The following is a 24,220-nucleotide window of genomic DNA, read 5'->3' as shown; positions in this document are numbered from 1 at the left end:
AATCAGATAAAGCTACGATAAGCTATTCCACTTCGATGACGCCAAATGGAACTTACCCCTGTGGTTATACATTCCCACACTCAAACACCTGTGCAGTCTTGGCGGATGTGTGCATTCGCACACATCCGCCAAGACTGCACAGGTGTTTGAGTGTGGGAACAGTAAGCACTCGTAACTCCGAACTCTCCGCTGACATAAATTAACTAAGCACCATCATCCATCACCAACTCCATTTGCGACAACGGTAAGGGATATAAAATACGACATCTCCGACCCCGAAATTGGGCCCTACACGACCAGACAGTCTGCCCTGCGCATTTGATCCGCACAGATAACAACCATGCTCCTCCGACCCCTCCGCCAAACATCACGAGTCGCAACCGCAGCCCTGAGCGCTTCGACGAGGCGGGCTTGCGCTCAACGCTCCAGCAATGTAGCCCCCTCCTTCCTGCGCACATACGCAGCAAGAGGTGCCCCTGCGGCCTTCCCGACCATTGATACCTGCCCATCGCCCACCTGCTCATGCGCCCCGACTCCCTCGTTCCCCGAAGGTTTTGAGATCGATCATACCACGCCTCTCAACGGTCTCATGCCAAACCACGCTCAGCAAGTCCTAATCTGCACTGGCAAGGACGACTGGCCATCCAAGATCGAGGACGATGACAATGGCCAAAACCATGCCGCCATGCTGCGTGATCTAATCGGCCGCAGAGGTCCCTACAGCGATGTGAGTTGACCAAAAAGCCCATGGAAAGGTCCAGCCAGTCACAGTAAAAAGGAGATGGTGGAGGATCCAACCGGGGGGGAAAAAAAGAAAGCAGTAATGGCTAACAGGTAAGTTCCCACCTCCCCCTTGAGGTTTGTTCCTCCTCCATCAACAGCCCTTCCACAACATCTCCGTCCTCAACGTCTCCTTCCCCCCATCTTCGTCTCCTTCTTCTGCTTCCTCGCCCGCCGACCAAGAGGCCACAACCACCACTCCCAAAACAACATCCATCTACCTCCTTCCCGACTTTAAATACGTTCCCTCCCTCTCCTCCGACCCCAACCACGTCAAGGCCCTCGTAAAAGCCCACCTCCTCCCCGAGAAGCTGCACCCCGTGCACAACCACTCGCCGCCCGCCAAGAGGGAGGCCCTCCTCCGCGATCCCAGTTATGCCGATATGCTACCCGGCGGGGTCCGCGACATCCGCAACGAGGTGATTGTTCTCATCTGCGGCCATGGCGCGCGGGACCAGCGGTGTGGGGTGTACGGGCCTCTGCTGAGGAGTGAGTTCGAGACGAGGCTGGCGGAGCAAGGTCAACAACAACAACAAGGGCCGGGGATCGAGGTGCTGAAGGGCGCTGCTGAGAAGGCCGTGGACCTGGAGAAAAAGAAGGGGGTCTGGGGAGCAAGAGTTGGACTGATTAGCCACATTGGTGGCCACAAGTTTGCGGGCAACGTGATTGTTTATATCCCGCCGGGCTTGAAGTCTTATGATGACTCGGACGTGCCGCATCCACTGGCGGGACATGGTATTTGGTACGGTAGGGTTGAGCCGAAGCATGTGGAGGGGATTGTGAAGGAGACGATCAAGAAGGGGAACGTGATTAAGGAGCTGTTCAGGGGCGGGATTACGCAGGGTGGTGAAATTCTGAGGTTGCCCTTGTAGACGTCTAGGTATCTACGTACCTTACTTAGCCTGTAAGAATTTGTGAGATCTTCGTGAAAAGTCTTCATAGCTGAATTCAATTCCGATCAAAGCCGAATGTTCTTGATCACCGTGACATCGCTAAGCATACCCACAGTAGTGAGTGAACACTCCCCAGTAACGAATGCAAGCAGCCCACCGTCCAGTTTTTGGATGGTTTGGCGAACAATGTCATCATGTACACCAACGCTTGGGCAAAACAAGAACTGGAGGTGTCGAGATACTAATGGTAGTATCAGCGCTATACCAACTGTGTAGAGGTATGTATGTAGGACGTCTAGTGTTTATAAAAGTCAACAAAGAGAAAAACAAGAGACGCCGGCCTCGACACTATGTTTTTTTCAATTCCAATCTACTGCCTCCCATCCCAGCTCAAGCCTCTTCATCTTCCTTTTCTTCTTTCTTTTGCCCACATCTAACTCTTATATCCCCTGAACCTTCCTATACGAAGGCGGTTTCATCGTCCTCCTAATCACCTTGGCCGCATACGTCGGGATGAGCGAGATAGCAGCGATAGCAGCCACGCGCCATAAGAAGCCCCTATTTTTTTTTTGGCGAGTCAGGTTAGTGAACAATCTTTCTAAAGGGATACGGTAGTACCCCCAGGGAGAGAGAAAAGGTAATAACACTCACAAAGTCAAAACAAACTTCAAATCAAAATAATCCCCCAAAAATGGTATCGAGACAATATACATCAAGAACGTCCCCACAATCGAGACCACCATGACCCAATGCCACGTTGTGATCTCGATCGCAACCATGAGCAGCTCGTTGAGCACCAGCACCGTGTAGCTGACGGCCAACATGCGGGGGCCATCGATGCCGGTGAGGACTTGAGACAGGCCCTGGATCAGACAGCCCTGATAGATGGAGACGAAGACCCAAACGAAAAACGTCCGGTAGGAAAGAGAGCTACCCGAGGTTAATTCCTTGTAGAGCTCGGGGTACAGGTTGGCAAGGTCCTCGTCTACATCCTTGTCGAGGACGAGAGAGAGGACGGGGAAGGCGGTATAGACTGTTGCGTAGCCTACCATCAGCCAGTCCTGTGTTTTTTTCGGTTAGTAACTACGACTGCAACGAAAGGGATCACTTGCCAAGTCAAGCGTACCTTGTAGAGACCCTCCGGCTCAAACTTGAGAGCAATACTGTACATAGTCTGACAGACAGCAATAATCAAGCCACGATGAATGACAAACTGCGCCAGCTTTGCGCTGCGCTTATAGCTATTACGACCGTGCCACACCAAAAGCTTGGTCAAGTGATGAAACTGCTCAATGGAAAAGTCGGCCGCCAAACTAGCCTGACGACCTTCCTTACCCACAATGCCCACGCCCACGTCGGCAGCCTGGATCATGGAAACATCGTTTCCACCGTCCCCGATACAGCAGACGCGCTTCTTGGTGTACTCCTTGATTAGCTTGGCGACCTCGGCTTTCTGGGTAGGCGAGCAACGGCAGGCCACGACGGTCGGCAGGAGCACGGCCACGGAGATGAACTCGCGTCGGAAGTGGGTCAGGTACATGGCGAGGGACTCTCCATCGATGAGCAGACAGGAATCGGTCTTGCTTCGGAGCAGGTCCAGATTATCTTGCGCGCCGTCCTTCCTCCTGAGCTTGGCAATCGTGTGGATGTACTGACCCCTGGCTACGAGCTTGGAGCTCACGGCGACGCAGCGAGCGGTTTCGACCTTGTCGCCTGTAAGCATCCAGATTTTAATGCCGGCGTTTCGAAGAAGTTCTAGAGAAGGTTTGACGTCCTTTTGCAGCTTATCTTCGACGCCCGTCACACCAAGCAGTTCCAGGTTATGCTCGAGATACTGCGAGACGACAGCCTGCATATTGGCTTCGCGGCCGCTGATGGCGAGCGAGGCTTCGTGGTGCTTGGCCGAGAACTCTTGGTATTCCTTCAGAGACAGACGCTTCCTGCCGACCACGAGCGTGCGGAGGCCTTCGCGCGCCATGTTGGCCGTCTCTTCGTCGAGCCAGTCGTTGGCAGCGACGATGGAGCTCATGACGGTGTCCGCACCCTTTTGGTAGAACCAAATCTCGCTGCTGCCGAGGCTGGGGTTCCCGGGCTGGAGCTTTTCGTAGAACTGGACAATGATGCCCATGCGCTTGCCCTCCGAAGTGAAGGGGAAAATGTCGAGAATACGAACCTTGACCACTGGCCGGCCGGTTTCGGCGGATTCGAGGACGATGTTCTTGCGATCTCGGTGGGCCAGACGCAGGCCTACGGACTCGGTCCATTTTACAATGGCAATCTCGTCAGGCGAGCTGGCTTGGTATGAGTTGACGGTGTGACCGTTCTCGTCTTCTTCCGAAGTCGGGGTAACATTGTGGCAGAGGGCAAGAGCTAGTACGACATCACGGACACGCGACCCAATCTCTCGGCGTGTCCTCGTGGCACCAACATTGGCGGCCGAGTATGTTGAAGACGGGGTTGCCAAAGCCAAGCTTGCGGAAGAGGCCGATGAGCTGAGGTTAAACCCCTGCTTCACGTAGGTTGCAACCTCATCCATTGCTTCGTTGGCATACGAGACAGTGCCGACGTGGATCTTTTTCATTTCCATTTCGTTTTGGGTTAGAGTGCCCGTCTTGTCACTCAGTAGATACTCTATCCGTCCCAGATCCTCCGGAATCGTGCTGGTTCGCACGACGGCCCCGGGAATCCCAGGATCTCTTTGGATAAACCATGAGTAGACAGACTTGCCGAGATCCAGGTTGACACGGAGACTAATGGGGACGATGGTGGAGAATAACACTAAGAATCTCATGATCTTCACGTACCAGATGTTTCCCTTGGCCGTGCTGAAGCCTTCCAGCGCAACAAGAACGATAGACAGGAAGAGCGTCAGGAAGCAAAGGATTTTGGTGAGTGAGTTGATCTCATACTCCAGAAGGCCGGTCTTTGATCGCGAAGGTGATGTAGACAGGGCTGACCGGGTTTGAGGTCCGGTATAAACAATCACTGCGAGGGTTGTCGCATTCGATGCGATGACCGTATTCGCCCAGGCCGTGTTGTCGATCGAGAGAGGCGCTGCCTTGACATCGTCGCCCTCCCTAGGGTTGTAGGCGACACCGCTCATGACATCCTGTCGCGAAGGAAGAAGTTCCAATGTTCCGACGAACTCATTGACCCTTTTGTCAGGTTTTCCGGCCGTGACACGAAGACGAACTAGTTCCTCAGTGCTAAGTTTTTGAGATAACGGGGACGCCAACCGCAGCTTCCAATCAGTTTCACCATCCAGTTGGTCGGTCCGAATAAAAGTCTCGCCGCTAGAGCTTCCCTCGGCGCCATTGTTGTTGCTCTCCTTGGACGTTTTCGCATTCTTGGAACTGCCCTCTCCAACATCGTCATCATCGACATGATCCAGGAGCAGCATCTCCTCCTTCGCGGGTACTTCTTCCTCTTCGGTCTCCTTGTTGGCAGCTGATTCGTGTGCCAAGCACTTGAGAATGATAACATCTGCCGGAACGCGGTGGCCCTTGGTAAGCTTCAAGACGTCACCGACCTTGAGGTCCCGCGACTTTTTGCTGACTTCCGATAGGTAGGATGCCGGCAATTCGCGAAGACCCCGACCTTCAGTCTGTTCTTCCTCCTCCTGAATATCCGATAACCGGTCATTTTCCTGCTCAATGCCAAGACGTTTAGAGCCCTTTCGTGTATGAGACGATTTCATCTTCCGCCTAGGCCGGTTGATGCCTAGACTAGCTCCTGGATCGTCGAACTGTAGAACGGTGTACTCTTCGGAATTCGCCTCGTTGTCCCTTCTTCTCCGTTCGATATCGTCGTAAGCCTCCTTTGCTAGGGTGATGAACAAGACAAATGCCAAGGGTGCAACGTAGGTGGAGAGATAGCCGATTCGTAGTGCGGGGATGGCCTGGGAGAGGGCGACCAGGAGGAAGTACATGTTGAAGAAGAAGGAGAACTCGTTGTACAGAGTGACTGGCAGAAAGCTCCATGCTGTGTACTTTGCGTTGGATATGATGTTGGGTGGGAAGCGGGTAGACTGGGATGAGCCAACTGCAACTAATCGTGACGATGAGGGGTCGTCTTCCTCCTGTTCCTGCTCGTCGTTATGGTTGCTCTGGTCGCCCGACATGAAGCCTGGTAGCTTCATCGAGATGTTTCGAAGACCGTCACTGGCGAAAGACCTCCGTCGTCTTCCACTGCTGGTGCGCATTCGGCCGCCACCGCCATGTTCGCTGAGGAGGCCGGCATCCTCGTCGTGGGTGGCACTACCGACCGAGTGGCGATCATGGCGGAGCAGAGCGTCGTCGTCGTCGTTTCCGTCTCGGCTACGGCCTAGCTCGCCATATCCATTGCGTTTGGCGCCACGGCGTAGACTCCCCATGCGAAGATTGCGAAGTGCTATACTTGTTGTTGGAGGAGGAGGGCGTTGTTCGGACGAGTTGCGGCTGCGGTGTTGCCCCAAGGACTGCTGGTGGTTATTGGGGTCGGTTGCCTGGGGGTCGAGTTCTTCGAGGTCTATCTCCAAGTCGGAGTCGGATTCATCGACGACGTGGGAATCGGGCGGCTTGGAGAGATGGTATGTGTCTGAAGAAGGCATTCCGCATTGGGCGAAGCCCTTTTCCTCCACAGCTAGATAGCGTATGCTCTTGAGTCGTGTTGTTCTTTTTTTTTTTCTTTTCTGATCTGTCGCGGCCTAACTGTAGCTAAGGGTAGCTTGGGCTGTGGTCGCGACTGCGTTCGGATCTGTGGTTGGTTTGTTTGGGTTGAGTTAGGGGTCACTTGGGAGGGTCCTCGTGGTGTCGAGATCAACTCCTCCTTCCCATAGTGGCCGTGGTTGGTAGTCTAGGTGCGTCTGTCTGCTGCTGGGTGCTACGTGCTTCTGGGGTGTGCTGCGCCTGCAAGGGGAGTCGAGATAGTGTCAAGTTACTGGGTAGGAAACAGTGATAGTCCAGTCATGGTAGTGATTTGTACAATGTTTTCATCAAGTCGTCCGCGGGCACATCAACTAGGTAGGGAACTGAGAGATGACGATGGCATGTGACGGAAAGAAAGTCACAAACGGGGAACGGAAACTAACAACTGAAATTCCCTTGGTGGTAAAGTGGCAGTGATCGGACTGTGTGCGCGGCCTGCTCTCCACTTCATACCGTACCTACCTCTAGAGGTACCCATCGATGACAGGCCCCCTCCTGGTGCGTCTAGGTTTGTGCAGTGGCTGTGATGATGCTGGAGGGGGGACTGAGCGCGCTTATCTGTTAAAGCAGTACCTACCGGTATCAAGCGAATTCACCTAAATAACTGAGTATATTCTCAACACTCGGACAGGCCGATAAGCTATACTAAGCTTCCCCATCCATGTAACAAGGACAGCTGTTGTAACGTTTTTTGTTAGAGATCCCCGCGCATTCCCCGCCATCCACATATCAGACCGCCTAAATGTACTACCTAGGTAGGTACTGTTGTGTAGACAGGGCAGCAGTCAACCTTCTGCAACCTCTGTGTCTTGATTTCCGCGGATTTTCCTAGGAATCTTCCGACGGCCGCTCCCGGTGCGCCTCCAGCGTCACAGTCTTGGATCTTGACAAGTTGCAACAACTGAACTTGGCCTTCCATTGTTCTGCAGTTGCGCAGTCTCATACTATGATCCTTTCCCACGTGTGATCGACCATTCCATCCCAACGTTTCCCAGATCTGTAGTAACAAACAGGACGACAGCATTGCCCTCTTTCCTGTCATTGACGAAATTTAGCCGGCGTTAGACCTTCTTGCTCATGTTGACAGCCATGATCTGCTGTTGAACCTACTTGTACAAGTTAGTCGTCCCTTTTGCTTGCCCCTATTCCCATTCGACAATTGCGCACTCTGGGCCTGCTGAACAGGGGTCGTCTTGTCCGCAGTCCTCTGAGGCTCCTCAACAGGGCAGCCCGGGTCCGCTCCCCATTCAATCCCGTCGCCAATCGCCGTTCGGTTCGTTACGCGATCAAGCGATCCCGTCGAGTTTCGCCCCATCCTGGACTTCCCACTTCTACTGTTTGTAGCTAGCTCCTGGCCAACCACAAATACTACCCTTTCTCCATCTTCAAATATTCCCACCTTCTCTTCCCTTCTTCATGTACTAATCTTACTTATTATATACAGTAATTCTTTCTTTTTCGTGTTTTTGCGCGCCCATACAGCGTCCCCAGCTGTATCGCGCCATCTAATCGCCCGCCATGGCTTCATGGAACCCGGCATTCATGCCAAAATCGGCCGCCGACCTCCCGGCCCCCTTGCCGACTGATAACACCGTCGCCGACACAACAGATCATGCGAACCGTGTAGCCCAAGATGGCTCCGACTTCTGGGGAATTGATGGAGGAGAAGAGGACGTGCCCGCCCAGAATGGCGCCTCTGACTCCTGGTTTCCCGACTATGGAACAGGCAATCATACGACACTACCCGCGACTGATGCGCAAGCTACGAGCCAAATAACCAGTGAAACTGATACCAACACCCCCGATACCGCTACCGAACAGACCGAGACCGCACATGTAACTACAGAAGATGCTGAAGCTGTCGAGCCAGCTCCCACTCAGACGGACGAAGCTCCCGAGCCCATCGTAGAGAACGCGCAAGCTACCGAGGCGGTCCCAAAAGACGCTGCCACCGCCGACCTCGTCCCCGAACATGCTGAGCCTACCGATGCTACTACTACAGAAAAGGCCGATACAGACGAACCATCGGATGTCGCTTCCAAGCACACGAGTACTATGTCCTTCACTCGAACTATTCCCCATGAGCCGAGCTGGAGCGATGACGGAGATCCTGAGTGGAACCTCGCGCGAGCGGATACGGATCCCTTCAAGTTCTTGCCATCGAGCGACCGAACCAACTCCTTCCCTCCTGTTCCTCCTCTAGAACAGCACGAGCAACAGCAGGAAAAGCAGCAAGAAAATCAGCAGGTACAGCAGGTACAGCAGCAGCAGCAACCTCAAACCGAGCCTCATTTGGAGCAGTCACCAATTGTCCAGCCCCAGGTTGCGAATTTCCTCGGTGATGACGATGAGGTCGAGGTACAGGGCGATGATGGGTTCTTCAGCCAGTTGTCTGAGGCACAGAACGATGGATTTGATCAGTTTGGCGCCCAAGACGAGAACAATTCTCAGCAGTACATGGGTGGTGACCTAGGTGCTAAGGCCACTGAGGCGCTTGACGCCCGTTTCGAAGAAGGTGTTCCTCTGATCGCACATGATGGAAACACGACAGCCGAGCGGGAAGATACAAAGGACCTATTCGGGGGAGAGGATGTCCATGATGAGGACGACTTTTTCAGCCAGGTTCAGCAAGGGAGCGTTAATCAAACTGAATTTGAGGCGCAGCCGCTTGAACGCAAGTCGACTATGCAAGTACTGGGCGCTATGGACATGGGCTCCGTCCAGCCAAGCTTCGCACCAGTGGAAGAGCAGCCCGAGGAAGAGGCCGATGCCACGGTAGAGACGCAAACCCACGACCATCCTGAGACAACGAGTACAGATCTGAACACAGGTGAAGGTCACGAGGAACAGAAGCCAGCAGGCGAAGATGTTGAGGCCAAGTGGAAGGAGTTGTTTGCTGACGATGAAGAGGACACCCTATCGCTTCTTGACGATTCCACGGAGGCGTCGAATGAGATCAAGGAGAAGGAGATTGATCCGGCTGCGTTCTTTGGGAGTGATGACGAGGGCTTTCTCGACGATTCGGAAGAGTTCCCAACAATGGAGGAAACAACCCAGCCCAGAGCGCCTAGCGTAGCTGGCTCCAACACCACGACAACCCCTACCACCCGGTACATGCCTCAGACCCAAACTCCAAGCCTGACCGGAGCCTCAAATCCCTATGCCCCGACTGCACCACCCCTAACTTCGGCGCCGTCAAATCCTTACTTCCCTGCCGCACCCAGCACGGTTGCGCAGACGCCGTCTGTTACGCCCTTTGGCGCCCCTGTCTCGGCTCCCCCTCCAAGCGGGAGATTTGGATACGGCGCAGTCCCTCCGCCACAGATTGAGAGGAAAGCCCAAAGCTTCGTCGACAAGAAGGGCGGCTACCAGTCACCGTACGACCTTCCTATGGAGGTAGTCAAGGTCAAGAAGCGCCCAAGTACGGCAACTCTTAACACACCTGTGACAGCACCGGCCGCTCCACCGCCTTCCAAAAGCGCTACTCACCTGCCTCCTCCACCTCCCACCTCTGTTCCACACTCATCTCAGCCTGGTGTCAAGCCACCACCGCCTCGTGGTGAAGCCAAGCCGAAGGAGAAGTTCTTTGAGGAGCTTCCTGTAGTCACAAAGGCGCGCCCAGCTTCTCGAAATACAATGGGTACCGCATCGCCGGCACAGTCTAGCCCATACGGCCCACCGCCCTCGGCTGGCCCACCTTCTATCGCCTCGCAGCCACCAGTACCTGGAATGCCGTCTGCCATGGGATCTGTTCCCAACTCTTCCTTTACCCAGCATGCGGAGATTCCCAACTTGGTTGCGCTGCCACGTGTCAACCCTTACGCTTCGATACAGTCCAGCACTACGAGCCTTGCTCCCGCTGTTCCTGCCCCGGCTTCAAGTCGTTATTCTCCAGCGCCTTCCAGTGGGTCACAGCTCAGCACTCCCGTCCCACCTGCTGCGGCAAGCCGTTACTCTCCCGCCCCGCCAGCTTCTCGGCCAACGAGTTCGGGTTATACTCCGACTACTTCGGTGCCACCGGTTCTACCACCGGTTTTGCCGCATCAACCCCGTACCTCAAGTCCGCTAGCACATTTCGAATCCAGACCTCTTATTTCTAGCCATGCAGAAAGTGGCCTGGCGGAAAAGCGGAGCAGCAACTCGTTGTACGACTTGCGACTGCAGAGAGTGCCTTCTCTACCTCCGACTCAGGAGGTGGAAGAAGAAGGCCCCATGCAGGGTATGGTATCCCCCAACCAAGTCCCGGCATCCCACCAGACCTCTCCTACGGCGTCAAGACATGGCGCTGTGCCTCACCGCTCTAGAAGGACACCGCCTCCGCAGTCTCTAACTGTGCAGCCGGTGACGTCCCCTCAGAGGGCGGCATACAGCTATCAACCTGCGGCTAGTGCTCCATCTCACGAATTCGCGCCACCGCCTCGATCGCAGACTCAATCCCCTGGTGCCCTCTACGGAAACAGAAATGCAAAGCCTATTGAACCGATCCCTCGTCCTTCGTCGGTCACTGACGCGACTTCGCCGCGGGCTGCGTTGTATTCTCCCATCACTATGCAACCCAGCTCCACTTTCCCTCCCATTTCTACGACTACCTCGCGGCCGCGTGGTAACACTCAGAATTTCAACCTAGTTCCCCCGACAGATGGTAGAGAACATGATCCCCTACAGAGATGGCGTGGTGTTCCTCTCATTTCCTGGGGCGTAGGTGGGGCTCTGGTAACCATGTTCCCCAAGAACGTGCCACGATATGGCATGGGCCAAACGGCCCCCATGGTTATTCGTAGCCCAGGAGAAGTCAAGGTCAAGAGCATGAAGGACATAGAGCCAATGGAGGAGCGCTTGGCCAAATTTCCTGGGCCTCTAAAGGGGAAGTCGAAGAAGAAGGAGACCATTGCCTGGTTAATAAACGGAATTGAGATGCTGGAGAGGACTGTGCCACATAACCTGTCTCATCAACTCAACCCGTCTCACGATGACAAGCGGACAACAGAGAGACTCTTGCTTTGGAAGATTCTGAGGGTCTTCGTCGAGCATGATGGCGTGTTGGAAGGAAACCCGACCGTTAACCAAGCTGTGCGCGAAATCCTGTACCCGGAGGCTTCAACCATTGGTGGTCAGCCTGAGTTCGCAAATGCTCTGAACCCATCAGGATTGGGCAATTCTGCCATGACTTCACTACAAGCCGACTCGGTTGATTCTTCCGCTGTTGAGCAGATCCGCAACCACCTCATCAGTGGCGACAATGAGAAGGCCGTGTGGGCTGCGGTCGATAAGCGGCTTTGGGGCCATGCCTTCCTGCTGGCCAACGCCCTTAACCCTGACCTCTATAAGCGGGTCGCTCAAGAATTTGTGAAGAACGAGGTAAATTCCACCGGTCATAACAATGAGTCGCTTGCTGCTTTTTATGATGTCCTCTCTGGCAACCACGAAGAAAGCGTGGACGAGCTGGTGCCCGCCCATGCCCGTGCTGGTCTTCAGCTAGTGGCCAAAAATTCCTCTTCTGGTCCCTCCAAGGACGCCATGGGTGGTCTTGATAAGTGGCGCGAAACCCTCTCCCTGATCCTCAGCAACAGGACTGCTGATGATGCCCGAGCCATCAACGTTTTGGGCAATTTGCTATCAGGCTATGGAAGAGCCGAGGCGGCTCATATTTGCTTCTTGTTTGCCAGAAGTCAAACCATCTTCGGTGGCTTGGACAACCCGAACTCTAACTTCGTTCTTGTTGGGTCTGACCATAGGCGGCAGGCGGACCATTTCGCAAAGGAGATTGAGCCACTTTTGTTGAGCGAGGTTTATGAGTACGGCCAGAGCCTTGCTGGTGGTACCGTGCCCGTCAGCAATCCTCACTTGGCAGCGTACAAGCTTCAGCACGCATACGCCCTGGCCGAGTATGGCTTTAGAGACAAGGCCCTTCAATACTGCGAGGCTATCACGGCTGCGATCACCGCGCAGACGAAGCGCTCTCCTTATTACCATCCCATCCTTGAGGCCTATGTCGATGACTTGATGAAGCGATTGAAGCAGGCACCCAAGGAGGAATCAAACTCGTGGATCCCGAAGCCTAGCATGAATAAGGTATCTGATTCCATGTGGAATCGGTTCAACAAGTTTGTCGCTGGAGATGACAACGAGGATGGCAGTAAGGGCTCACCTGACGCTGCGGGAGAATCTGGTCCCTTTGCACGAATCGCCGGAGGAACCCCGACTATCAGTCGCTCGCCCTCTGTCAACAATCTTGAGACCTTTGGCGCGACCATCCCCAGCTATGGCATGCCTAGTGCTCCCGTGACGAACGGTCCTAATATGTTCTCTCCTCCTCCTCCTACACGGACGGCTTCACGCTACGCACCAGGCGCTCCTCAACCATCGACTCCGAACTATAACCCCTATGAGACAAACTCTCCATATGCGCCTCGCTCATCAATGGAACGGGCCTCAGGCGAGTACAGCAGAAGTTCAGTTGAGCTTCCGCGTCAGTCTTTGGACTCTCAGCGGGGTTATTCGCACAGCAGCTATGCTCCCAACCGTACATCTTCGCCTGCTCAGCCATATACACCTTACGGCACGACGCCACAGGAATCATCCTACTCTCTGCATAACATGCAGCCTCAGCAAAGTTTGACATCCCCAGCGGCTACTACTTCTGGTTATCAACCCTTCACTCCACAAAACAACGTCTCGGCAAATGATAAGCCCTCTAACGAACCCCCTTCGGCCCCGTCAACTGGCTACCAGCCGCCGTCGTACGGATATGAGCCTCCGTCATTCACCCCTTACGAGGCGCCGGCGATCAATGACGAGGAGGAGGGCGCCTCCAAGGAGAATGGTGACTCTAACCAGGGTGGCGAAGGTGTCAACACCTTTGAGCCCCCTTCATTCCAGCCATATAGCTATGAGCCGCCTTCTTACGAACCCGACACCCCACCTTCGAAAGATGACGATGAATCTGAGGAAGAAAAGCCCAAGCCGAAGAAGAAGGGCCCTATATACGATGACGATGACGATGATTTCCCCGCGGCGCCGAAGCCTGCCGGCAAGTCCAAGGCTGAAATTGACCGGGAGAACGAGGAAATGGTCCGTCGGATCGCCGAAGAAGAAGGTTAGTACCATTAGTCCCACCTACATAGCATTTTCAACCCCCACGTATCACTAACATCACTCCCAGCCAAACGCGCCGCAGAAGCCAAAGCCGCCAAGAAGGGTTGGGGCTTCACCAGCTGGTTCGCAAAGAAGGAGGCTGCCGCCGCCGATGCCAACGCCGCCGCCGGAAGCAGCCCCGGCAAGCCCATCCGTGCCAAGCTCGGCGAGGCGAACTCGTTCTACTACGACCCCGAGCAAAAGCGCTGGATCAACAAGAACGCCAGTCCCGAAGACCAAGCCGCCAAGAAATCCACGCCGCCACCGCCCAAGGGCGGCATCCCCCGCTCATCCGCCTCCAGCCCTGCTCCTCCCATGGGCATGGGCGTGGGCGGCGGCAGCGCGCCCAACACCCCCGGCCGCGCCAGCGCCCCACCTACTGGTCCGCCTAGACCGGCGGCGCTCATGCCTTCGGCGTCGGAGAATAACGTTGGCTCTGGCCCACCTAGCGCTGTTGGACCGCTGAGTCCCAGTGGAAGTAACGGGCCCCCTAGTGCGGGCTTGCTGTCCCCTGGCATGGGTCCGGCAGCGATGCAGCGCCCGGCCTCGACGAGCACGAGCGCGCCCCCTGCTGGTACTAGTAAGCCGTTGAGCGCGACGAGTAGTATTGATGATTTGTTGGGGGCCGCGGTACCGAGGAAGAGGGGAGAGGCCAAGAAGCCGAGGAAGGCGGCTAGGTATGTGGATGTTATGCAGAAGTAAAGGGGCCCGGGGTGAATGAGTTAAGGGATGAGGGAATGAGTCGGTGTGTATAAAGGTTGGGTCTTGTGAGATTGGATTGGACTGTTTCTAATACAGAGTGTATGTATGTATGTACGTAATGAACGGCGAAAGGGGGATGATAAAGTGCAAGTTGGTAGTTTTCTACGGTTTTTTGAAGTCGAGGATGGAGAAATGCAATCTGTATTCCTGAAGCCAATTGTCTACTTCTTTGCGTACATCCCACACCTGTATTGTCAATTTCGGTCTCTCAGCTCCAGCTATGCAATTGACTAATTCCCGTACAAGTTTGATGATGTTCGGTCGAGATCACGATTCGAGGTCGAGATGGTGGGCGGGTCTTGGCATACAAGGGGTAGTTGGACTAAGTGGTCAGTCAGAAAGGGGTTTTGTTTACATCAGAACGCAAGCGAGCCAAGTCGCAGACACTCCGTCATTCGCATTTAGATACGTTCCAAACGAAAGGAGTATTCGTTAACATGACACGTACACACACATGCCAACATAAAATTTAACACAGAAAACTTTAGAAAGAAAAAAAGGAAGAAGAAAAAAAAAGTGGCCCGCACCGGAGTCGAACCGGTAACTTGCAGTTTACTTGGTAATAGCTCACGAAGAGCTTTCTCGCATTACTCCCGAGTGTGTTACCCATTACACCAACGGACCACGGGAGATGAGGGGTGGTGAGGTGGGTTATATCGATAGCAATTGAAAAGCTGCTGGCTGGCGTGGAGGGGCAGCTTGGTGGTGGTGGACAAGGTCCGAGGAGATGGGGATGAGATGTGAAGGGGCAAGTAGTAGCATGCTCAATTGACTGCAGCCCAAGAAGATATGTAATAAGTAAATAGCTGGTCATGATTGTGACTCCTGACTCTCTATTTACCTATTTGAGGATCATTGGTTTTTCTTCTTCTTGAATGCCTACGTTTGTTCTCCATTTATATGCATAGCATCGTGCATGACGCAGTGAATCGTGCGACTGTCCTCTATTGCAACTCCAGGCTTGTAACCTCAAGATGGCAAGCCTCGTATAGCCTGCCTGTGTCCCTTCCCGTATCCCTTCCATAACGCCATGTGAAAACCAAATCTTCAGTCAGGTATAATAATAACAAGTAGACCTTTTTCTGAAAGGATTACGTGTTGATAGATGAAACGTAGTACTGTCATCACGGTGAACACGTTAGTAACAGTCCAGATTCCGGAGAGATGGAGACAAAAAGGAGAAGGAAAAAAAAGAAAAGAAAAGAAAAAAAAAACCCACAGTAACAACATCATCTCCATCATCCCCTCCCCTTCCGGCCCCCACCCCCGGATAATCATCATCCGCCCTCCTTACATAGACATACAATATGAGCGCATGCTCGTGCGTAAAGCACGCAATCACCCTGCTCGCCTCCAGCCTGCCCACACTCAACACCCTTGACCAATCCTTCCCATCCACCCTGACCGTCGCCCACTTATCCGGCCCGGCCTCCCTGTATTTCGTGCTCGGATGCTCCTCAATCGGTATCGTCAGCACCGCCGGGTCCAGTTCGGGATTCTCAAGACAGCTGTCCCAGACACTCGTAATGTCCAGGGTATCGGCTATTAACCGGAGACGCAAAGAGCCGTGCATGTTGGCTGAGAGTTCTAGTTTGGGGTTCTGTGCTTCGCGTCTACTAGAGGACGAAGAGGAGGCAGCTGTAGTGATGGCTAGCTTGGTGAACCGGTCCGAAATCGCCTTGAGTTGTAACAAGGGAGGAAACATGATGTGCACGTCTGGCTCCCGCACTTTCGGCTGCATGATGGTCTCGACTGTGTCCGGGTGCAGGACCCGCACGGGGATGTCTTGCGTGATGACCTTTTCGCGCTCGCGTTTCATGGTTAGTTCGAGCGATTCTTGTGGGTAGAGGGAGTTTTCGGCGAAAGGGTCATTGTCGTCATTGTAGCTGCCCATTTGGTCGTCGTTGTTGTTGTTGTTGTTGTTGTTGTTGTTGCTGCTGTTATTCTTGTTTCGACGGGCGGCGGATGGAGCGTCCTTGGTCATGGTGTGGATGGTCATGGAAAGCATGGGGATGCCGTCGCGCTTGGTGAGACGCAAGCTAGCGTGGTTGCTGTTGAGGGCGGATTTGAGAGCTCGTTGGAGCGGGCCGAGGGGAAGCTCCAGGTTGATGGTGTTGTTGGCTTCGTTGGATTGGATGTGGTAGCTGTCGAAGATGGTGTCGACGGAGAGGGAGGCCCACACCTGCGACCCGGTGTCGGGGATGACGGTAAACCTGACTGTATCATCATCGAGCCGAACCCAGGCGATCTTTTCTAAAGTGTTGAGGGCGGCTACAAGTTCTGATATTGGGAAACCTACGTTAGAACCAGGCGAATATGTGGTGAAGTGAAAAGATGTGGAGGCAGGGGACTTGGGACAGGGACTCACTCGAAAAGGTACGGATGTTTCTGAGTTCTGTTTTGAAGCGCATCTTTCCGACACTCGATAACCAAGTCAATTTAACTCAATGCTTGGAAATATGTTCAAATGATAACATTTGACAAAGTAAACTAAGCAGCAAATTTCGGGCGCGTCGCGTAAATTGATGAAGAAAAGGTTGAAGTACTGTGTATGTTAAGATGCCGCCATTGACGGAAGGTGGGGATTTCCACTACACTAGGTTGATCACCAAGAGCCCTGCTAGCGCGGGGTTACCGCCTATAGTACCCCTGTAAAATCCAACCAAGGCTCCATTTGTACCTGCCCGCGACAACGTCACCACTATCTTCAAGTTGACTCTAAATGTACAATCCCCCAGCCGCTCTCATCTGAATCGTCTAACTGACCACTTCCATCTCAACGGAAGACAAGACAAGTTCACCCGCAATCTCCCCGATACCGACGCCTGTGTATAAAGAAAGATGAAAGGATAGTAATTAGTACTCCATCCCAGGACAAGGTATGAGGTCCCTGAATGAACATCCGAACTTTCACTTCTTCCCCTCTGTAGCAGACCATCTTCCACACAAGACAGGTTCAGGCCGTTTTCCTTGTGGAGGAAGCCAAGGTTGTCAACGCCTGCTTATTCCACCACCACTCCCACTCATAATCCCTCGCGCCATTCCAACTGTCATATCGAGTCTCAGGAAATCGAGCAATCACGTACTCCGACTCTAGATCGCTCCACCTGTCTATCGCTAGTGGTGAACTGAAAATCTTCTTCAACAAAAGCTTCCATTTCGATGTGCCTTGTCGTTTTCTGCCGTGTCTCGCAGCCACCACCCTATGCCCCCTAGCGATCATTTCCGTACAATATGCGCAGTTGTATTGCATGGATGTCATGGCGAGGGCTCGGATCGTCGCTTTGTTGACCTTGGCGGCGTTGTGGCCCTCAGTGACGAACAAGGCGGGCAGGACGGGGTGTCCACAGCCGTGGACGAGCGAGTATCGGCAGATGGGGCATTGCGGTCGGTCGTAGGCCACCATCTGGATGTAGTGCTTGATGCAGTGGCTCCCAAACATGTGCCCGCACGGCAGAACACTCCACGTCTCGACGATGCCTTCTGAGCTGGGAGAGCCGATCTCTTCGTGGCAGATGGGGCACATCTTGTCTGCGGGATCTTCCTCTTCGGATTGCTCGACCTGCTTTTCTTTGACCTTCTCGGTCCAGCCAAAGTTCTTGCCTTTTGAGGCGAGCGATTTGGGGGAGACAGCCATGGCCCTGTGATCGAATAGTACTCGGCTCATGATGGCGTCGCGGATTGCTTCGGATAAGCCGTAGAGTTGGGAAAAGATCCAGAGAGATATAGCTATAAAAACTCTGCACAGAGGCTCAGCCAAGCGAAAGAAGATGAATGCAAGCATTTGGTGTAACGGTTTGTCACCAACAAAATGAGGTTGGCCGGTTGGGGGCAGGGGTCAGATGTTAAGGCTATATTGGAATGTCTCGCTGAGGTGGGCGTTGGCACGCGCATAAGAGGCTGAAGAGGGTGGGAAACAAGATCACCTCAACAAGACGACAAGAAAATAAAGCAAAATGGCAGGACCGCGATGTCGCAAAGATGATTGTTGTGGCTAACAAGACGAATCGTGAAGGTGTTTGGGGACGAAAAGCACTTTTCAGTAGAAAAGTAGTCTTTCTTACCTCGGGCAATGTCCTAGTTTCCCTTCAATGTTCTCTCTTGCAGCCGGCTTGTCTCTGTTAGTATGGGAAGTATCAGAATGAGTTCAAGTGTCGGGTTTGTGACACCGAATTTACGTCAAGGTCTGCGATCCTCGGCGTGCCGACTGCCTCGTTATGGGAAAAAAGACAACAAGAAGAGTGCTCAGAGCCGAGGAGATGACAGTAGGAGTACTAATGTATGTCGAGAGTGTATCTGTGGTTGACTGCAGTTTACATCACACCCTACCAATGAGATAGTGTGCTTGAAGGTGCATAAACCGGGCAACAAACAGGAGGAAGACTCTGAAATCCTCCTTTCTTTTGTCATGATCAAGACCACAAGGCAGGCTCACGGACGGACGGTTGGGTCAGTCGTCCATAATTGGGTCGGCAACCACCACAACAAACCCCGGACTCAGCCAATCAAACAAACCAAGACCATCAGCATGATCAAGCCAGCCCGAACTGCTAGGCATCCGAAAAGTCAAGAAGACCATCCCACGTGCTGTTATACATAGATAAGCATAATTCTTCAAGGTTTGATATCTTGATAGCCTTCTGAAATCTTTCATCATGTCATCCTAGACGATGATATGCGACGAGTCTCACATGCCCGTCTGTTCGACCTCATCCCTATTACGACGTTGCATCAAATGATGCCGTGAGATGCAGGTAAGAACTCAACCATCCTTCATGACGAAAAGACGAGGTAAACAGGGGTCGCGACAGTGCCATGGCATTGTGTTATCAACATCTTTCCATACTCCCAGAAAGAAAGTCGAATATTGCACATGTTCCAGACATGTCAACTACCTACCAACGATGAGGCACTGGTCCCAACAATGAAGTATCCTTGCCCGAGAACAACAGGGATCTCACGGGACATATCTGCCATAGCTTTTGTCTCAAGGCAAGGGACGAAATCCTTAACCGGAAACAGTAGCTCGAAAGAACTTTAAAGTGGAAAAAAAGAAGGGAGAGTTCCTTTGGAGTCCGCGATGACATGGGAAGGTGAACTTATTATAGTACACAGTAGTAAACTCAGTGAGTGGGGCCTCTAGTCCATAGTGGAGCCCTTTTTACACTGTGTGATTCTGACAGTACTACACTGTATCAGGACGGGTGCGTGTGTCTTGGCAACCTGCTAACAGTTGTTCAAAGCACAAGCCAAGAATGATGGTCGCCTCCAAATAATTACACCACGCGACCGACACCTCGCTCTATTTAACGACAACGAACGACATTACTTTCATAGGTACAACCACCCTCTCTGCCTGGGACACGAACTGGCCGACGCTTTGTCGGTGAATTCCTCCCTTCAGTCTATCGATTTCAGCCGCTTCACCATGGCTTCTGAACCGCCGACGTCGACGGCGCTTGTCCGCAAGAGGACCGACACCGAGTTGATGCCACCGCCACCCCCTGCGAAAAAGATCAAACGGCCAAAGAGAGTCATCGATGAAGACAGCTATACCGACGCTCTATCTCACATTATTGCCCGCGACTTCTTTCCGGGCCTACAACAAGCAGAATCACAGCGAGAGTATTTGGATGCGCTGGAATCAAAGGACCCAGAATGGATTTCAAGCGCCACCCAGCGTCTGCAGCAAGCAATGACTCCCGGACGACATCAAGCACCCAGCCGCTCGTTCCATTCAGCTCCCTCAGGCTCCGGTTCAGAAACGCCCATGGGCTACGCCGGCGATACCCCCATGAGTACGGTATCCTCGAGGACAGTGCAGGAAAACAGCAAACTGGACACGAAAATGAGCTTAGGCGCATTCCAGGCGAAATACACTAGCGAGGACAACGAGAGTTTTTACAAGTTGCTGGATAAGCAAAACCAGAAGAGGGCAGAAAAGTACGCTTGGCTGTGGAACGGAAACAAGCTACCTTCCAAGCAACAACTCAAGCAACGGGAGGTGGAACAGAAGCTGCTCGAGAGCGGGAAGAGTCTGGTGGATGATGGTTTCAAGAAGGACCGTCTAGCGATCAAGAGCAAGGATGACGACCGACCAGCTGCCCCGGCACATTGGAAAGCAAAACCAAACAACGAACTGATGTTCGCACCCGAAGGTGTGGACGGGGTGTTGGAGACGCCGGCCGAGCGAGCGCAGAGAGAATCACGAGCCGAGCCGAAGAGGATCATTTACGAAAACACCAGAGTCCCACAACCCTATGTACCTCCCGAAGATAACCGAACAAGGGCTTCATCACCGTCGCTCTCGGATGTTAGGAATGCGATTGCGGGCAATCGACGTGCTTGCGATACAGAGACCAGCGTCGGAGGAGGTGGCGAGACACCACGGATTAACGGCTACGCATTTGTCGATGACGAAGAACCAGAACCTCCGCGGAAAACGTCCAAAACACCACTTCCGGTGATCGATCTTGGTCCAGGTGATGCAACGCCAAACCCGTTTCACCTTCAGGAGCAAAGAAAGAAGGAGGCGCTACATCATCGTATGGTGGAGCGGATATCACAATCAAAGAGAACGTCAGCGAAGCTAGGACTGACTGGAAAGGTGGAGCGTACGCCTGTACCGAAATTCCCGAGCAGTCCTCGGGTTTCGGGTGGGTTGACGCCGGCTGCCCAAAGGTTATGGAGCAAGATTGGTAGCTCCGGAGGTCGGACTCCCAGCTCGCCGTTTAGTGGTGAGATTACAAGGACACCAAGGGCTGCTGCAACGCCAAAAGTCAAGACATCTGGTTTGCGAAATCCGATGAAGTAAACAAATGAGGGGGGAGCGGGGAAGGATAGACTGATGAAAGGATGAACGGAGGAGCGAGTTCTCTTAAGCAATATGATACCCAGACGACATGAGCGTCACACATAGAAGTTTGAAATTAGGTAGAGGTACTTGGAAGAAACATGACGGCTACTGAGCCGGTTAGACGGTGTGTCGTTCTAGGACGAATTGGATTGGCTAGCAGAATGCTTGGGAATGAAACCAGGTAGGCCGTATTCCAAGGTGCAAGTTTACATTGTACATAATGTATACGCCCCAAGTTGTAAGCGATGAGTGGACGATGAAAGATGAGAGGAACATGAGAATGGGTAAGGGTTACATTACCAAGTTTCCGGGAAGCTACCACGCTAGCAGGGGCCCCTGGACCGTTCTCACGATGCCGAGCCGATTCCAAAAATTTGCGGCTCGACTTCGGCAACGGCGTCCCTTCGGTCTTCCTCGCTCGTCACTACAAGTCACTTTAGCGCCCATCGTCCGCTATCTCCGGCACTTCATCCACTACCAATCTCTTTATTTCTCCATACTCAGCCCTCACTCCGTCATTGCCTCGATCTACACTAAGTAGCTCCACTGGATTGGATGAGAGGATGCGATTGAGAGTGAAACCTTTCGTCCCATAATACGCCGCCTAATAACTCACTCATCCTTCCTTTCGTAATTCTTTTCAACTACGTCATTGGTCCTGTCACATTCTATTCACAAAATGAGATTTGCCGACTTGCTAGTAGACCTGGCTGCCGTGGCTAATGCCTCCCGCTCCGTTGCCGGCAAACACGTTGCGCTCCGGGCCAGCCAGATCGACAGATACACTAAGACGAGTAGTATTGCCAACCTAGCCAAGGATCTTGGGAGAAGCAAGCAACAGCAGCAGCAGCAGCAGCAGCAGCAACATTACCAACAACAGACACCGGAGTCGCAACAGCAGGAGCAGAGGCAGCAGGATGTGGCTCAGAGTCAGAGTCAGCAACCAGAACAGGGGGCGCGGGTTGAAGAGGCTATTCAGGTGAAGGAAGAGGTGCCGGTTGAGCAGCCTTCAGCGTCGGTTGCTACCCAGCCCAAGATTCCCCCATCACCACTGGTATCCGAGGCCAGGGTGTCTGCCGCTACGCCAGAGCCTCAAAAGTCGACATCCAAACCGTTCACTCCTGCACCATGGGCAGACCGGAAACCCCTTCCTCAGCCCAGTCCCTTCCCCAGACCACCAAGAATCGGCGTCAAGAGCACAATACCGGGGATACCAGCCGACCTGGCAGCCCTGAAGGACGGGGCCAATAGTGAAGAGGCTGGCGTCGATCTCAGCAACATCTTCATGACGAACAAGGGTTCCAAGATTTTGGAGGAGTTGAGCAAGGAGCCTACCGTTCCCGCAGTTGAGATCACCTCTGAGCCGGTTCCTGCCGTTGTCCCGGAACTTAAGACGACCGAGGTTGAGGTTAAGGTGGAGGAGGAAGTCAAGGTCACTCAGCCACCAGTCGAACAGGAATCGGTCCAGACGGTCGTTAAAGAGGCCAGACAGCCCAAGCCGGAAGAGAAGCCGACTCCGGTCGCGGAAGCCCCGGCGAGCACGCCAGCTCCTCCCCCGGCTGCCGTAAAGCCCACACCACAAGAGACAAAGGCCACTAAGCTTTCGCAAGAGGACGCAGACTTGGTTGCCGAGCTCACAGGCTCGCCTCTCCCAGCCTCTACCCGCCACGAACTCCGCGAGTCCAAGGTCCCAGCCTCCCGCATCAGCAGACTATGGAACTACGGCGGTCTCGCCGCCGGAATGATGGCTGGCGCTATCGGCGAAGGTTTCAGCCGAGCCATCGGCGGCGGCAGCTCCGGGTCCGTCATGCTCAGCCCGGGCAACGTCGAGCGGCTGGTCTCCCGTCTTTCCCGGATGCGTGGCGCCGCCCTCAAGCTGGGGCAGATGATGTCGATTCAAGACTCCAAGATGCTCCCACCCACGATCCAGGAGGTCTTCCAGCGTGTTCAAGATCGAGCCGACTACATGCCGGCTTGGCAGCGCGACCGGGTTTTGGTCTCCAACCTGGGCGCCGACTGGCGCTCCCTGTTCGACGAGTTCGAAGAGAAACCCATCGCAGCCGCCTCCATTGGCCAAGTCCACCGCGCCACGCTCAAGTCCAACGGCGCCCGCGTCGCCGTCAAGATTCAGTTCCCCGGCGTGGGTGACTCCATCAACTCGGACCTCGACAACCTCGCCATCCTGCTGGCCGCCACCAAGCTTCTCCCCAAAGGCCTGTATCTGAACAAGACCATCGACAATGCGCGCACCGAGCTGGCGTGGGAATGCGATTACTTAAGGGAAGCCGAGTGCGGCGCCCGTTACAGGGAACTCCTTGCCGCGGATGGGCAAGAAGACGCCGTCTTCGCCGTCCCGCACATCTACTCGGAAGCCTCAGGCAAGCAAGTCCTTACCATGGAGTGGATGGACGGCGTGGGCGTCACGCGCGTCAAGGACTTCACGCAGGAACAAAAGGACTGGATCGGCACCCAGATCTTGCGCCTCTGTCTGCGCGAGATCACCGAATTCAAGTTTATGCAGACGGATCCCAACTGGACCAACTTCTTGTACAACCCCGAAAAACAACGGCTGGAGCTGCTCGACTTTGGCGCTAGCCGAGAATACCCAGAGGAGTTCATCTCGCTCTATATCCGCCTGCTCGAAGCGGCGTCGCGGGGTGATCGCCCCGCGGTCAAGTCCCTTTCTGAAGAGCTGGGGTATCTGACGGGTCATGAGAGTAGAGCGATGCTGGAGGCGCATATTACTAGTGTTGTTACACTGGCTGAGCCGTTCCTGCAGAGTGCGCCGGAGGTGTATGATTTCAGAAATCAGACGATTACGGAGAGGGTCAAGGCGCAGATCCCCGTCATGATTCATGAAAGGCTGGCACCGCCGCCGGAAGAGACGTATAGCTTGCACAGGAAGCTCAGTGGGGCGTTTTTGTTGTGCGCGAGGCTGGGGAGTAGGGTCAGGTGTAGGGAGATGTTTGAGAAGGCATTGGAGAAGACGGAGTATTTCGGGAAGAAATGAGTGAAGTGTATGTATGATATTACACTGGCTGTGAGTCTGGTGGGATAGATTTGGAGGGTTAGACCAGAGTTTCTGCAAGTGATTCTTTCTTCTTTCCTGT

At 53.8% G+C, this 24,220-nt stretch overlaps 6 protein-coding genes across 6 annotated transcripts; 4 read left to right on the top strand and 2 right to left on the bottom strand.

Moving 5' to 3' along the window:
• Nucleotides 1–340: 340 nt before the first annotated feature.
• On the top strand, nucleotides 341–1,702 carry NEUTE1DRAFT_76840 (uncharacterized protein; the record flags this gene model as incomplete). The annotated part of the gene is made up of 2 exons (XM_009849930.1): nucleotides 341–727; nucleotides 882–1,702. The coding sequence occupies 2 exons, from the start codon at nucleotides 341–343 to the stop codon at nucleotides 1,650–1,652; spliced, it is 1,158 nt and encodes a 385-aa protein (XP_009848232.1).
• A 198-nt stretch (nucleotides 1,703–1,900) lies between these two features.
• On the bottom strand, nucleotides 1,901–6,353 carry NEUTE1DRAFT_58154 (uncharacterized protein; the record flags this gene model as incomplete). The annotated part of the gene is made up of 3 exons (XM_009849041.1): nucleotides 1,901–2,231; nucleotides 2,325–2,734; nucleotides 2,800–6,353. 3 exons carry the CDS (start codon nucleotides 6,259–6,261, stop codon nucleotides 2,114–2,116), a joined length of 3,990 nt encoding a protein of 1,329 aa, XP_009847343.1.
• Nucleotides 6,354–7,876: 1,523 nt separating this feature from the next.
• NEUTE1DRAFT_58151 (uncharacterized protein) lies at nucleotides 7,877–14,406 on the top strand (the record flags this gene model as incomplete). The annotated part of the gene is made up of 3 exons (XM_009849040.1): nucleotides 7,877–10,577; nucleotides 10,998–13,454; nucleotides 13,536–14,406. The coding sequence occupies 3 exons, from the start codon at nucleotides 7,877–7,879 to the stop codon at nucleotides 14,192–14,194; spliced, it is 5,817 nt and encodes a 1,938-aa protein (XP_009847342.1).
• Nucleotides 14,407–15,131: 725 nt separating this feature from the next.
• Nucleotides 15,132–17,943, bottom strand: NEUTE1DRAFT_120151 (uncharacterized protein; the record flags this gene model as incomplete). Its single annotated transcript, XM_009849929.1, has 4 exons — nucleotides 15,132–15,372; nucleotides 15,474–16,534; nucleotides 16,801–16,874; nucleotides 17,341–17,943. 4 exons carry the CDS (start codon nucleotides 17,919–17,921, stop codon nucleotides 15,346–15,348), a joined length of 1,743 nt encoding a protein of 580 aa, XP_009848231.1.
• Nucleotides 17,944–19,682: 1,739 nt separating this feature from the next.
• Nucleotides 19,683–21,109, top strand: NEUTE1DRAFT_58145 (uncharacterized protein; the record flags this gene model as incomplete). Its single annotated transcript, XM_009849039.1, has 1 exon — nucleotides 19,683–21,109. The coding sequence occupies one exon, from the start codon at nucleotides 19,683–19,685 to the stop codon at nucleotides 21,066–21,068; it is 1,386 nt and encodes a 461-aa protein (XP_009847341.1).
• Nucleotides 21,110–21,560: 451 nt separating this feature from the next.
• NEUTE1DRAFT_76825 (uncharacterized protein) lies at nucleotides 21,561–24,218 on the top strand (the record flags this gene model as incomplete). The annotated part of the gene is made up of 2 exons (XM_009849928.1): nucleotides 21,561–22,029; nucleotides 22,117–24,218. The coding sequence occupies 2 exons, from the start codon at nucleotides 21,790–21,792 to the stop codon at nucleotides 24,118–24,120; spliced, it is 2,244 nt and encodes a 747-aa protein (XP_009848230.1).
• Between the last annotated feature and the right edge of the window lie 2 nt (nucleotides 24,219–24,220).

This window comes from Neurospora tetrasperma (assembly GCF_000213175.1).
Source record: "Neurospora tetrasperma FGSC 2508 unplaced genomic scaffold NEUTE1scaffold_1, whole genome shotgun sequence".
Classification (NCBI taxonomy): Eukaryota; Fungi; Ascomycota; class Sordariomycetes; order Sordariales; family Sordariaceae; genus Neurospora; species Neurospora tetrasperma.
Note: the sequence above shows the minus strand (reverse complement) of the source record. Positions and strands in the feature narration are given on the sequence as shown.